The sequence below is a fragment of the Pristis pectinata genome, chromosome 5 (genome assembly GCF_009764475.1).
Source record: "Pristis pectinata isolate sPriPec2 chromosome 5, sPriPec2.1.pri, whole genome shotgun sequence".
NCBI lineage: Eukaryota > Metazoa > Chordata > Chondrichthyes > Rhinopristiformes > Pristidae > Pristis > Pristis pectinata.
The window spans coordinates 116409-131799 of NC_067409.1; the positions used below are offsets into that span (position 1 = coordinate 116409).

A 15391-nucleotide genomic window follows, 5' to 3' on the forward strand; every position below is an offset into this window, starting at 1 on the left:
ACAGCTCTGCACACCCACGGGCACACTCACCCCCATCCCCTCACCCACAGACACACACCCTCCCCTCACATCCCACACACCCCCACGCACACTCACCCTCTCCCCTCACACCCATGGGCACACTCACCCCCACCCCTCACACCCACAGGCACACTCACCCCTACCCCTCACACCCTGCACACCCACGGGCACAATCACCCCTACCCCTCTCACCCACGGGCACCTCAACCACTCCCCTCACACCCTACACACCCACAGGCACACTCACTCCTCCCCTCACACCCACAGGCACACTCACACCCTTCCCTCACACCCACGGGAACACTCAACCCCTCCCCTCACTCCCACAGGCACACTCACACCCCTCCCCTTACCTTACACTGTGCACACCCATGGACACACTCACCACTGTTCCCTCACACCCTACACACCCACTTACTCACACCTCCCCTTACACACCACCACTCCCAATGACACTGCAGACACACAGCTCTCACACTCGCACTACTCACAGCCCACCACTCTCCCCACACACACCACACTGCTACACTCATACACCACTGCACCCACACTCTGAGCCCTCGTACACCACCCCTCCCAGACACTCCCCTTGCACATGTCCCCATTCACACTCATCACCCTGAGCACATCACACTCACCTCACACTCCATCACTCTGGTACAATTGTTGCTCTCATTGCATTCCCTCCACTCCACACTCACTCCCACATGTGTGCACCATCACTCTCGCTCTCACTCCATACTTTGTGTAAACCCAACCCGTGTCTGCACCCCTGCCCACTTGCACTCACACCTCCTCAGACACTCCACACACCCCTCGCGCACTCACACCTCCTCAGACACTCCACACACCCCTCGCGCACTCACACCTCCTCAGACACTCCACACACCCCTCGCGCACTCACACCTCCTCAGACACTCCACACACCCCTCGCGCACTCACACCTCCTCAGACACTCCACACACCCCTCGCGCACCCACACCTCCTCAGACACTCCACACACCCCTCGCACACTCACACCTTCTCAAACAGTCCACACACCCCTCGCACACTCACACAGACACTCCACACACCCCTCGCACACTCACACCTCCTCAGACACTCCACACACCCCTCGCACACTCACACCTCCTCAGACACTCCAGACACCCCTCGCACACCCACACCACCTCAGACACTCCAGACACCCCTCGCACACTCACACCTCCTCGAACAGTCCACACCCCTCGCACACTCCCACACCTCCTCGAACAGCCCACACACCCCTCGCGCACCCACACCTCCTCAGAGACTCCACACACCCCTCGCGCACCCACACCTCCTCAGACACCACACACCCCTGCCTACGCCCACACCTCCTTGGACACTCCACACACCCCTCGCACACTCACACCCCCTCCCATACCACCTCGGACACTCCACACACCCCTTGCACACAATCCCCCCCCCCCACACCACCTCGGACACTCCTTACACCCCTTGCACACTCACACCCCCTTCTACACCACCTCGGACACTCCCACCCCTCAGGCTCCCCCTACACTTCAACCTCAACCAATTTCAGTGATCGCCAACAATGCATCATGGGAGAGAGGTCACTATTCAACAAGAAACTTTGTGGAGAAGCAGGAAGGTCACTAAGTGTCAGGGCTCATCACATGTCAGAGGTCACTGTGTGTCGGGAGGTCACCCTGTCCTGGGTTATGACCGTGTGCCAGGAAGTCACCCTGTGCTGGGGCATGACCCTGTCCCGGAGGTCACCCTGTGCTGGGGCGTGACCCTGTGCCTCTGATGTGACCGTTGACCTGAGGGCCAGAGGAATCCCTCACTCCAATGATGCACCATCTCACCAGCAGTTAGTGGAGCTAGTGTCCCGGTGGGCTTTTCTCTGCCTCTCTTTGGCTCGTTCTCTGCCTTATGTGGCCAGAATTTTTTTATCAAATTTCAGAAAACAGAAACCCAAAATCTAAATAAGAGCACAGTCACTCTCCGCTTGACCTACCTCACCCTCACCCATACTCTGACCCCTCACCCTCACCGACCCTGACCCCACACACCCTGACTTCTCACCCTCACCCCTTATCCACATACACCCTTACCCCTCACCGACCCTAATCCCCACACTCACCCTGACTCCTTGCCCTGACCCCTCACTGACCGACTCCCACACTCATCCTGACCCCTCACCCTTCACTCACACACTGACCCCTCACCCTGACCCCCACACTACCCTGACCCCTCACCCTGACCTCCACACTCACCCTGACTCCTCGCCCTCACCCCTCAATCACACACACCCTGACCCCCACACTCACCCTGACTCCTCACCCTGACCCTTCACCCACACACTGACCCCTCACACCAAGCATCCCACCTACATTCCACACAATGTGACCCCAAATCCCTCACTGTAACCTCTGACCATCCTTGCCAACCCCTCACTACACATCCTGACCTGTCTTCCTCACCGTAACCAACCTCAACACACCGTCTGACACTCACCTCCTCGTTTTCAAGCCTGCGAAGGTTCACCGTGATGAACTTCAGGTATTGGCTGGACAGGGTCATCAGCTCGATGTAGCGAGTCCGCAGATCGACAACCTGCAATGAGACAGGGCTGGTCAGAGGTTGGCAGCTTGGCTGAAGCCAGGACATGGGACCCTGGGTGAGATTGAAGGGGGCCACGCAGTTACATTGGGTGGTTTGGTACATTGGATGAGAAGGCATGTGCGATACTTGTCTTCATTACCTGCACTCAGATCAAAAGGGTAGGGAGGAGTTGATGCAGGTGCAGCGGCAGGGTTTCAGATTTGTGGGTCACTGGGATCTCTTCTGGGGAAGGTATAACCTGTACAGAAGGGACAAGTTACACCTGAAATGGGGGGAGAACCAATATTCTTGTGGGCAGGTTTGTTAGAACTGTTGGGGACGGTTTAAACTAGTTTGGCAAAGGGACGGGAACCAGAGTGATAGGTCAGAGGTTGGTGCATTTAGTGTACAAATAGATGCAGAGTGTAGAAAGACAGTGAGGAAGGATAGGCAGTTGAAAGGGCAAAATTGCAGTCAGTTGGATGGGCTGAAGTGTGTCTACTTTAATGGGAGAAGAATCAGGAACAAGGGTGATAAACATAGAACATCGAACACTACAGCACAGTACAGGCCCTCCGGCCCACGATGTTGTGCTGACGTTTTATCCTGCTCTGAGATCTATCTAACTATTCCCTTCAACATAGCCGTCCATTTCTCTATCATTCAGGTGTCTAGCTAAGAGTCTCTTAAATGTCCCTAATGTATCTGCCCCCACAACCTCTGTTGGCAGTGCGTTCCATTCACCCACCACTCTCTGTGTAAAAAAACTTACACCTGACATCCGCCATATCTTCCTCCAATCACCTTAAACTTGCGTCCCCTCGTGTTAGCCATTGTCACCCTGGGATGAGTCTCTGTCCACTCGATTTATGCCTCTTTTTATCTTGTACACCTCTATCAAGTCACCTCTCATCCTCCTTCCCCCCCAAAGAGAAAAGCCCTAGCTCACTCAACCTATCCTCATAAGACATGCTCTCCAATCCAGGCAACTTTCTATACGCTGCATCTACTTGTACACCAAATGAACCAACCTCTGACCTATCACTTGGGTTCCCATCTCTCTGCCAGACTAGTTTAAACCGTCCCCAACAACTCTAGCAAACCTGCCCATAAGAACTTAGAGCGTGGGTAAGTACATGGAACTACAACGAGGTGGTCATTACAGAGACTTGGTTGTCACAAGGGCAGGAAGGGCTGCTGGATATTCCGGGGTTTAGATGTTTCAAGTGGGACAGGGACGGAGGTAAAAGAGGTGGGGGAGAGGCTTTGCTGATCAGGGACAGTGTCACAGCTGTAGAAAGGGAGGATATCCTGGAGGGATTATCTACTGAGTCAGTGTGGATGGAAGTCAGAAACAGGAAGGGAGCGATCACTCTATTGGGAGTATTCTACAGACCCACCAATAGCAGCTGAGAAACTGAGGAGCAGATCAGGAGGCAGATTTTGGAGAGGTGCAAAAATAACAGGGTTGTTGTCATGGGTGATTTCAACTTCCCTAACATTGATTGGCACCTCCTTAGTGTAAAGGGGATGGATGGGATGGAGTTTGTTAGGTGTGTCCGGGAAGGGTTCCTGACACAGTATGTGGACAGGCTGACTAGAGGACAGGCCATTCTGGACCTGGTACTAGGCAATGAGCCTGATCAAGTTTCAGATCTCTCGGTGGGAGAGCATTTTGGAGACATTGACCATAACTCCTCGGCCTTTACCATAGCCTTGGAGAGGGATAGGAGCAGACGATATGGGAAAGTATTTAATTGGAGGAGGGGGAATTATACTGCCATTAGGCAGGAACCTGGGACCGTAAATTGGGAACAGATGTTCTTGAGGAAATGCACAATGGAATTGTGGAGGTTGTTTAGGGAGTACTTGCATTGGGTTCTGGATAGGTTTTGTCCCATTGAGGCAGGGTAAGGATGGTAGAGTGAAGGAACCGTGGTTGATAAGAGACATAGGACACCTTGTCAAGAGGAAGAAAGAAGCTTACCTAAGGTTTATAAGGCAAGGATCAGACAGGGCCCTGGAGAGTTACAAGGTAGCCAGGAGGGAGATTCAGAATGGACTTAGGAGAGCTAGAAGGGGGCATGAGAAGGCCTTGGCAAGTAGGATTAAGGAAAACCCCAAGGCGTTCTACATTTATATGAAGAACAGGAGGATGACTAGACTGAGCATAGAACAGATCAGGGATAAAAGAGGAAACATACCTGGAGTCTGAAGAGGTAAGGGAGGTCCTTAATGAATACTTCGCTTCAGTATTCACCAATGAGAGAGACCTTGACATTTGTGAGGATAGCGTACAACAGGCTGATTCGCTAGGACATGTCAATGTGAGGAAGAGGATGTGCTGGAACTTTTGAAAAGTTAGGATAGATAAGTCACCGAGGCCAGACAAGATATGTCCAAGGTTATTACAGGAAGCTAGGGAAGAGATTGCTGCACCTTTGGTGACGATCTTTGTGTCCTCATTGGCCACAGGAGTAGTGCCAGATGATTGGAGAGTGGCAAATGTTGTTCCTTTGTTCAAGAAAAGGAGTAGGGATACCCTGGGAATTACAGACCAGTGAGTCTTACTTCAGTGGTGGGCAAATTACTGGCGAAGACTCTTAGAGACAGGGTTTATGGGCATTTGGAGAAGCATAGGCTGGTTAGGGACAGTCAGCATGGCTTTGTGAGGGGTAGGTCGTGCCTCACAAGCCTGATTGAATTCTTTGAGGATGTGACAAAGAACATTGTTGAAGGTAGAGCAGTGGATGTGGTGTACATGGATTTTAGTAAGGCATTTGATAAGGCTCCTCATGGAAGGCTCATTCAGAAAGTCAGGAGGCATGGGATCCAGGGAAACTTGGCTGTGTGGATTCAGTATTGGCTCGCTCATAGAAGACAGAGGGTAGTGGTAGATGGAGCGTGTTCTGCCCGTAGGTCGGTGACCAGTGGTGTTCTGCAGGGATCTGTTCTGGGACCCCTGCTCTTTGTGATTTTTATAAATGACTTGGATGAGGATGTGGAAGGGTGGGTTAGTAAGTTTGCTGATGATACAAAGGTTGGTGGTGGTGTGGATAGTGTAGAAGATTGCTGTAGGTTACAACAGGACATTGATAGGATGCAGAGCTGGGCTGAGAAGTGGCAGATGGAGTTCAACCCAGAAAAATGTGAAGTGATACACTTTGGAAGATAGAATTTGAAGGCAGAATGAAGGTTAATGGCAGGACTCTTTGCAGTGTGGAGGAACAGAGGGATCTTGGGGTCCACATCCATAGATTCCTCAAGGTTGCCGCACAGGTTGATAGGGTTGTTAAGAAGGCATATGGTGTGTTGGCCTTCGTTAGTCAGGGTATTGAGTTCAACAGCCACAAGGTAATTTTGCAGTTTTATGAAACTCTGATTAGACCACACTTGGAGTATTGTGTTCAGTTCCGGTCACCTCATTATAGGAAGGATGTGGAAGCTTTAGAGAGGGTGCAGAGGAAATTTACCAGGATGCTGCCTGGATTGGAGAGCATGTATTATGAGGATAGGTTGAGTGAGCTAGGGCTTTTCTCTTTGGAGGAGGAGAGGTGATTTGATAGAGGTGTACAAGATGATAAGAGGCATAAATCGAGTGGACAGTCAGAGACTCATCCAGGGTGACAATGGCTAACACGAGGGGGCATAATTTTAAGGTGATTGGAGGAAGTTATAGGGGGGATGTCAAGGGTAAGTTTTTTTACACAGAGAGTGGTGGGTGTGTGGAACGCACTGCCAGCTGAGGTTGTGGGGGCAGCTACATTAGGGACATTTAAGAAACTCCTAGACAGGCACATGAATGATAGAGAAATGGGGATCTATGTGGGAGGGAAGGGTTAGATAGATATTAGAGCAGGATAAAATGTCAGCAGAACATCGTGGGCCAAAGGGCCTGTACTGTGCTGTAATGTCCTATATTATGTGTTCATTTGGGATCCAGGGTGAGCAAACCAATTGGATACAAAGTTGTCTCGGTGGTAGGAGTCAGAAGGTGGTTGTGGAGGGTTGTTTTTCAGGTTGGAGGTCTGTGACCAGTGGTGTGCTGTAGGGATTGGTGCTGGGACCACTGTTGTTTGTCATCTTTATTAATGATTTGGATGAGACCGTGAAGGCAGAGTCCTGGGAGTGTTATTTAACAGAGGGACCCAGGAGTACAGGTGCATAGTTCCCTGAAAGTGGTGTTGCAGGTAGACAGGATGATGAAGGTGGCGTTTGGTATGCTGGCCTTCATCAACTGTGGCATTGAGTACAGGAGTTGGGATATGATGTTGCTACTGTAGGGCAGATGGTACAAAGGGACTGCACCTGGTAGCACGTTCCAGGCACCCACCACTCACTGTGTAAAAACCTTGCCCGCACATCTCCTTTGAACTTCTTTAAATATGACAGATGGATTGAGATGTGCTTACTTCAATGCACGGAGTATTAAGGATCAGGGCAATGAACTCAGAGCATAGATCAGTATGTGGAACTATGATGTTGTGACCATTACAGTGACCTGGTTGAGAGAGGGACAGGACTGGCTGCTTAATGTTTTAGGATTTCAATGTCTTAGAAGAGACAGGGAGGGAGGTAAAAGAGGGGGAGGGGTTGCATTACTCGTCAGGGACAACATCACAGCAGCACTCGGGAAGGAATGGAGGCCTCGTTGACTGAGTCTATATGGGTAGAACTCAAAAATAAGAAAGATGCAATCACTCTGATGGGATTATACTACAGACGCCCCCCCCACAAACAAATAGCCACAGGGACATTGAGGAGCAGATATGCAGGAAAGGAGCAAAAACAACATGGTTACCATTGTGGGTGACTTCAACTTCCCCAACATAGGCCAGGAACTCCTTCATGCAAAAGGTTTAGATGGGGCAGAATTTGTTGTGTCCAAAAGGGTTTTTTGAAGCAGTAGTCCAATCACTGGAGGCTATACTGGATCTTGTACTGGTGAATGAGCCTGGCCAGGTGACTGGCCTTTCAATGGGTGAACACTTGGGAAAGAGTGATCATTACTCCTTGAGCTTTAAGATAGCTATAAATCACTTCTGCCCCGACTCTCGTGAATTTCTGGCATGTTGCTGGTGTCTTCCACAGTGAAGATTGACGCAAAATACTTCTTCAGTTTGTCCACCATTTCTTTGTTCCCCATTACTCTCTCTCCAGTGTCATTTCCAGTGGTCTGATGTCCACTCTTGCCTCTCTTTTACCCTTTATATATCTGAAAAAACTTCTCGTATCCTGTTTTATATTATTGGCCAACTTCTTATCTCCCCTTTCATCTTTCTTCCCTTCTGTTGGTTTTAAAAGCTTCCCAATCCTCTAGCTTCCCGCTAATTTTTGCAATATTGAATGCCCTCTTTTGCTTTTACGCAGTCTTTGACTTCCCTTGTCAGCCACGGTTGCCTCATCCTCCCTTTAGAATGCTTGTTCTTGGGATGAACTGATCTTACATCTTCCGAATTACTCCCAGAAACTCCTGCCATTGCTGCTCTACCATCATCCCTGCTACGGTCCCCTTCCAATCAACTTTGGCCAGCTCCTCTCTCATGTCTCTGTAATTACCTTTACTCAACTGTAATACCAATACATCAGATTTCAGCTTCTCCCTCTCAAACTGCAGGGTGAATTCTATCATATTATGATCACTGCCTCCTAAGGATTCCTTTACCTTAATCTCCCTAATCAAATCTGGTTCATTACACAACACCAAATCCAGAATTGCCTTTTCCCTAGTGGGCTCAACCACAAGCTGCTCTAAAAAGCTATCTCGTAGGCATTCTACAAATTCCTTCTCTTGGAATCCAGTACCAACCTGATTTTCAACTAGGTTGGTGGTACCACAGTCAGCCTGGATCAGTTGGACCAAAGGGCCTGTTTCCAAGCTGTGTTACTCTGTGACTTTATGGCTCTATGACTAAACTACTTCTGTACCCTCTCCAAAGCCCCCATGTCCTTTCTGTAATAGGGTGACCAGAAATGTATACAATACACCAAGTGTGGCCAAACCAAAGTTCTATGCAGCTGCAACATGATTTCCTTACTCTTGTACTCAATGCCTCGACCAATGAAGGCAAGCATGCCGTACACCTCCTTTACCACTCTAACTGCTTGCATGGTCAATTTTGGGGAGCTGTGGACCTTCACAATCCCTCTGTACATCAGTGGTGTTAAGGGTCCTGCCATTAACTGTATAGTTTCTTCTTACATTTGACCTCCCAAAGTGCAACACCTCATACAGTCCACAACTCCACCAGTCTTTGTGTCATCTGCAAACTTACTCATCCACGCAACTGCAATTTCATCCAAGTCAGTTATATAAATCTCAAACAGCAGAGGTGCCAGCACTGATCCCTGCTGAACACCACTGGTCACAGACCTCCAGCCAACATAGCACCCTTTGATCACCATCCTCTGTCTTCTATGGCCAAGCCAGTTCTGAATCCAATCTACCAAGTCACCATTGATCCTATGCATCTTAATCTTCTGGATGAACCTCCCATGAGGGACCTTGTCAAACACCTTACTAAAATCCATATAGACAACATGGGCAGCTCTACCTTCATCAATCACCTTTGTCACCGCCTAGAAAAACTCAAGTTAGTAAGACATGACCTGCCCCACACAAAAACCACTCTGTCGCTAATGCTTTTCCAAATGCATGTAAATGCTATCCCTAAGAATCATCTCCAACGTCTTCTCTACCACTGATGTGAGACTCACTGGTCTATAGTTTTCAGGATTATCCCTATTTCCCTTCTTGAACAACAGAACAACGTTGGCTACTCGTCAGTCCTCCAGGACCTCGCCAGTTGCTGGTGAGGATAGAAAAATCTTCGTCAAGGCCTCTGAAATCTCCTGTCCTGCCTTTTTCTGGTAGAGAGGGAGATATTCCCATCTGGAATGTTGCCATGTTTGGAAATTCTGAGAAGACAGCGGAAGCTGATTCCATGAGTAATTTTGGATGTCGGTTGGATCCACGGGGATAAAGAATTATCAGTGTTACTGAAAAACCAGGAACCATGAAACCAAACATGTTGGGTCTTCTACAGTGTTATCTCACACATGCTCTGCTTCTATAGGTGTGTGCTGTAGCTGGCTCACAGCTGTCACAGAGCAATACAACATGGACACAGGCCCTTCGGCCCAACCAGTCCATGCCTACCACGGTGCCCACCCAACCAGTCCCAATTTCCTGCATTTGGCCCATATCCCTCTAAACCACACCCTGCATGTACCTATCCAAGTGCTTCTTAAATAATACTAATGTACCTGCCTCAACCACTTCCTCTAGCAGCTCATTCCATATACCTGTAAATGAACAGGTTCCCACCGCTACCAGAAACTGGGTCTCTGCTCACTAACTCACACTGGCTGTTCCTCTAGAGGACCTTCAACCTGCTGTTCTCTCCCAGTTTTGTACGGCGCAGAGCAGAGCACAGGAGGAGGTAGGTAGGGTTCTTAGTCATCAGAGGAGGTAGGTGGGGTCTGTTAAGATAGGAGGGGGTAGGTGGGGGCTGTTAAGATTGGAGGGGGTAGATGGGAATTGTTCAGGTCACTGGAGGGGGGAGAACGATGTGTAAAAGACACATAACTCCCACCTCCTGAATTATGTTGTCTGACGCTGACACCATTTTCTGCTTCTTCACAGGAGATGCCACTGGTTCACTCTGAACTTTGTAGGTCACAAGCTGGAGTTCATAATCCTGAAACACCAAAACACTGCATTAGGATTCACACCCAACAAACTATCCCTCCAAATCCTCACTTTGACCTGTGCGTATGCAAGTAATGTGTGCATGTTTGTACATGTGTGTACATGTGGTGCACTTCTAAATCATAGAGAAAGGGGGCTCAGAGTAGATGTTCAGACGGAACATACAGTCACCTAGACATTCAAGTGGAGCATACAGTCACCTAGACGGTCAGGCAGAACGTACAGTCACCTAGATGAGAAATAGTAAGTCCCCTAGGCAGAGCAGGTGGGTAAATGTAATTGAGGGGAAAACAAAGCTGAACCGAATCTATTTTAATGCAAAGAGTCTAACCAGTAAGGTAGATGAACTCAAAGCTTTAATTAACATGGGGGACTGTGATATTATTGCCATTACTGAGACGTGGTTGAAGACTGGGCAGGATTGGCAACTCAATATCTTGGGATATAGAAATTTCAGGTGAGGCAGAGGGAGATCTATAAGAGGAGGTGGTATTGCATTGTTAGTCAGTAAATGCATTACTTCAGTACTGAGGGAGATATCCTAGACAGGTTCCTCAAATCAGGCCACATGGGTAAAGATGAGGAACAGAAACGTGTTGTCATTTTGCTGGGGTGTATTACAGACCTCCCAACAGTCAACGGGAGACTGAGGAACAGATGTGTAGGCAGATATCAGAGAGATGAAAGAAAAATAGGATTATAGTACTGGGGATCTCAATTTCCCAAATATGTACTGGGATTGCCTTAGTGTTCAAGGCTCAGTGGGGGTGGAAGTTTTGATATGTAAATCGACCAGCGAGGGACTGGACCTTACCTTGAGGAATGTAGGCAGTCAGGTGGAGGGAGTGTCAGTGGGGGAGCATTTTGGAGACAACCACCATAATTACGTATGTTTCAAAGAGGTTATGGAAAAGTGGTAGGGATGGACCAGGAATAAAGGTCTTAAATTGGGGAAATGACAATTTTATTAAAATAAATAACTGCACTGCACTGTGGGAAGCATTCAAAGGAGAAATAGCAAGAGTTCAGGTCAACATGTTCCTGTAAGGGTTAAAGCTGAGGGTAACAAGTACAGGGATATCGAGGGTTGGATAAAGAGAAAAAAGTAGCAAATAGCAGAGAACCAAAGGTGTGGGAGCTAGCGATAGTCAGCATGGCTTTGTATGGGGCATCCAACAAGGTCCCCCATGGTAGACTGACCCAGAAGATTTAGGCTTATGGGATCCTTGGTGACTTGGTAGATTGGATTCAAAATTGGCTTGGCCATAGATGGGTGGAGGGGTGTTATTCTGACTGGAGGTCTGTGACCAGTGGCGTTCCACAGGGATCAGTGCTGGGACCTCTCTGGTTGGTGATATATATTAATGACTTGTTTGAAAGAGGGCATAAGTTTAGGGTTTAGGGTGGTAGGTACAGAGGAGATGTCAGGGCTAAGTTTTTTACTCACAGAGTGGTGAGTGTGTGGAATGGGCTGCCGGCAACGGTGGTGGAAGCGGATACGATAGGGTCTGTTAAGAGACTTTTGCATAGGTACATGGAGCTGAGTGAAATAGAGGGCTATGGGTAAGCCTAGTAATTTCTAAGGTAAGGACAAGTTCGGCACAGCTTTGTGAGCCGAAGGGCCTGAATTGTGCTGTAGGTTTTCTATGTTTCTATGAAAATATGGGTGGTCTGATGTGTAAATTTGCAGACACAAAAATTGGTGGAGCTGTGGATGTGAGGAAGGTTGTCAAAGGATACAGCAGGATGTAGATCAGTTGGAAATATGGGCGGAGAAATGGCAGATGGGATTTAATCTGGACAAGTGTGAGGTGTTGCACTTTGGGAGGTCAAATGCAAGAAGGAAAGTACACAGTAAATGGGCAGGTCCCTGAGGAGCACTGATGTACAGAGAGATCTAGGGGTGCAAGTCCAGAGGTCCCTGAAAGTGACAATAGAAGAAGTTAGTGTGGTAAGGAAAGCGTACAGCATCCTTGCTGTCATTGGTCGAGGTAATGAGTATAAGAACCTGGAAGTCATGCTGAAGTTGTATAAAAACTTTTGTTAGGCTGCACTTGGAGTATTGTGTGCAGTTCTGGTTGGATTTGGAGGATTTGGAGAGGGTGCAGAAGAGGTTCACCAGGATGCTGCCTGGATTAGAGGGCATGAACTATGAGGAGAGGTTGGACAGACTTGGGTTGTTTTCTCTGGAACAGCGGAGGCTGATAGAAGTTTATAAGGTTATGAGAAGCACAGATAGACAGTCAGTATCTTTCTCCCATGGATGAAATGTCTAAATCTAGAGGGGCATGCATTTAAGGTGAGAGGGGAATAGTTTAAGGAGATTTACATGATTTTACACAGAGAGTGGTATTAAAGGTAGGAATTGGAATTGGTTTATTATTCTAACTTGTACTGAGATACAGTGAAAAACTTGTCTTGCATACCGTTCCTAAATATTAATTCATTACACAGTGCATTGAAGTAGTACAAGGTAAAACAATACAGAATGCAGAGTAAAGTGTAACAGCTACAGAAAAAGTGCAGTGCAGGTCAACAATAAGGTATGAGGTCATAACGAGGTAGATTTTGCGGTCAACAGTCCATCTTATTATATTAGGAAACCATTCAATAGTCTTACAACAGCGGGATAGAAGCTGTCCTTGAGCCTGGTAGTACGTGCTTTCAGGCTTTTGTATCTTCTGCCTGATAGGAGGGGGGAGAAGAGAATGTTCGGGGTGGGTGGGATCTTTGATTATTCTGGCTGCTTTGCCGAGGCAGTGAGAAGTGTAGACAGAGTCCATAGAGGGGACGCTAGTTTCCGTGATGTGAAGGGTAATGTTCTTGAGTATGTAGATATCAAGAGAGAGGATGTGTTAGAGTTGTTAGAAAATATTAGGACAGATAAGTCCCCGGGGCTTGACGGAATATTCCCCAGGCTGCTTCGTGAGGCGAGGGAGGAGATTGCTGAACTGTTTGGTTAGGATCTTTGAGTCCTCGTCGTCCACGGGGATGGTACCGGAGGATTGGAGGGTGGCGAATGTTGTCCCCTTATTCAAAAAAGGTAGTAGGGATAGTCCAGGGAATTACAGACCGGTGCGCCTTACGTCTGTGTTGGGTAAGCTGTTAGAAAGAATTCTAAGAGATAGGATCTACGAGCATTTAGAGAAGCATGGACTGATTAGGGACAGCCAGCAAGGCTTTGTGAAGGGAAGATCTTGCCTCACGAGCCTGATAGAGTTCTTTGAGGAGGTGACCAGGAAGATTGATGAGGGTAGTGATGTGGATGTGGTCTACATGGATTTTAGTAAGGCGTTTGATAAGGTTCCACATGGTAGGCTTCTTCAGAAGGTCAGAGGCCAAGGGATCCGGGGAAGCTTGGCCGTGTGGATTCAGAATTGGCTTGCCTTTAGAAAGCAGAGGGTTGTGGTGGAGGGAGTGCCCTTCGATTGGAGGGCTGTGACCAGTGGTGTCCCACAGGGATCAGTTCTGGGACCTCTACTTTTTGTGATATTTATTAATGACTTAGATAAGGGGGTGGAAGGCTGGTTAGCAAGTTTGCAGATGACACAAGGATCAGTGGTGTTGTGGATAGTGTGGAGGGCTGTCGAAGCTTACAAAGGGATATTGATAGGATGCAGAGCTGGGCTGAGAAGTGGCCGATGGAGTTCAATCTGGAGAAGTGTGAGGAGGTACACTTTGGAAGGACAAACTCCAGGGCAGAGTACAAGGTAAATGGCAGGATTCTGGGCAGTGTAGAGGAGCAGAGGGATCTGGGGGTTCATATCCACAGATCACTGAAAGTTGCCTCACAGGTGGATAGGGTAGTTAAGAAAGCTTATGGGATGTTAGCTTTCATAAGTCGTGGGATCAAGTTTAAGAACCGCGAAGTAACGTTGCAGCTTTACGAAACTCTGGTTAGACCACACTTAAGAGTATTGTGTCCAGTTCTGGTTGCCTCATTAAAGGAAGGATGTGGAGGTGTTGGAAAGGGTGCAGAGGAGATTTTACCAGGATGCTGCCTGGATTAGAGAGTATAGATTATGAGGAGCGACAAAGGGAGCTCAGGCTTTACTCTTTGGAGAGAAGGAAGGTGAGAGGAGACATGATAGAGGTATACAAAATATTAAGCGGAATAGATAGAGTGGACAGCCAGCGCCTCTTTCCCAGGGCACCAATGCTCAAAACCATGTCCTCTTATGGCTTTAAGGTAATGGGTGGGAAGTTCAAGGGAGATGTCAGAGGGAGGTTTTTCACCCAGAGAGTGGTTGGTGCATGGAATGCGCTGCCTGGGGTGGTGGTGGAGGCTGATACGTTGGTTAAGTTCAAGAGATTGTTAGATAAGCATATGGAGGAATTTAAGATAGAAGGATATGTGGAGGAAGAAGTCTTAGGCGTGGTTTAAAGGTCGGCACAACATGGTGGGCCGAAGTCGCCTGTATTGTGCTGTATTGTTCTATGGTTCTATGAGCTGTGTCCACAACACTCCGCAGTTTCTTGCAGTCCTGGGCAGGCAGCTGCCATACCAAGCCGTGATGCATCCAGATAGGATGCTTTCTATGGTGCATCGATAAAAGTTGGTGAGTGTATTGGTATTGGTTTATTATTGTCACTTGTACCAAGGTACAGTGAAAAGCTTGTCTTACAAACCGATCGTACAGGTCAATTCATTACACAGTACAGTTACATTGAGTTAGTACAAAGTGCATTGATGTAGTACAGGTAAAAACAATAACAGTACAGAGTAGAGTGTCACAGCTACAGAGAAAGTGTAGTGCAATAAGGTGCAAGGTCACAACATGATAGATCATGAGGTCATAGTCCATCTCATTGTATAAAGGAACCGTTCAATAGTCTTATCACAGTGGGGTAGAAGCTGTCCTTAAGTCTGGTGGTACGTGCCCTCAGGCACCTGTACCTTCTACCCGATGGAAGAGGAGAGAAGAGAGAATGTCCCGAGGTGGGTGGGGTCTTTGATTATGCCTGGCTGCTTCACCAAGACAACAAGAGGTAAAGACAGAAGTGTCAAAGGGGACATGAAAATTTCTTTAGCCTCCTGAGGAAGTAGAGATACTGTTGAGCTTTCTTGGC

At 48.1% G+C, this 15391-nt stretch overlaps 1 protein-coding gene across 1 annotated transcript in view; it reads right to left on the bottom strand.

Moving 5' to 3' along the window:
- LOC127571037 (plectin-like) overlaps positions 1 to 15391 on the bottom strand; it is a 108529-nt gene that overhangs the window by 32821 nt on the left and 60317 nt on the right. Inside the window, 2 exon segments of the mRNA XM_052017034.1 lie at positions 2524 to 2622; positions 10206 to 10310. Coding sequence (XP_051872994.1) covers positions 2524 to 2622; positions 10206 to 10310 — 204 coding nt within the window.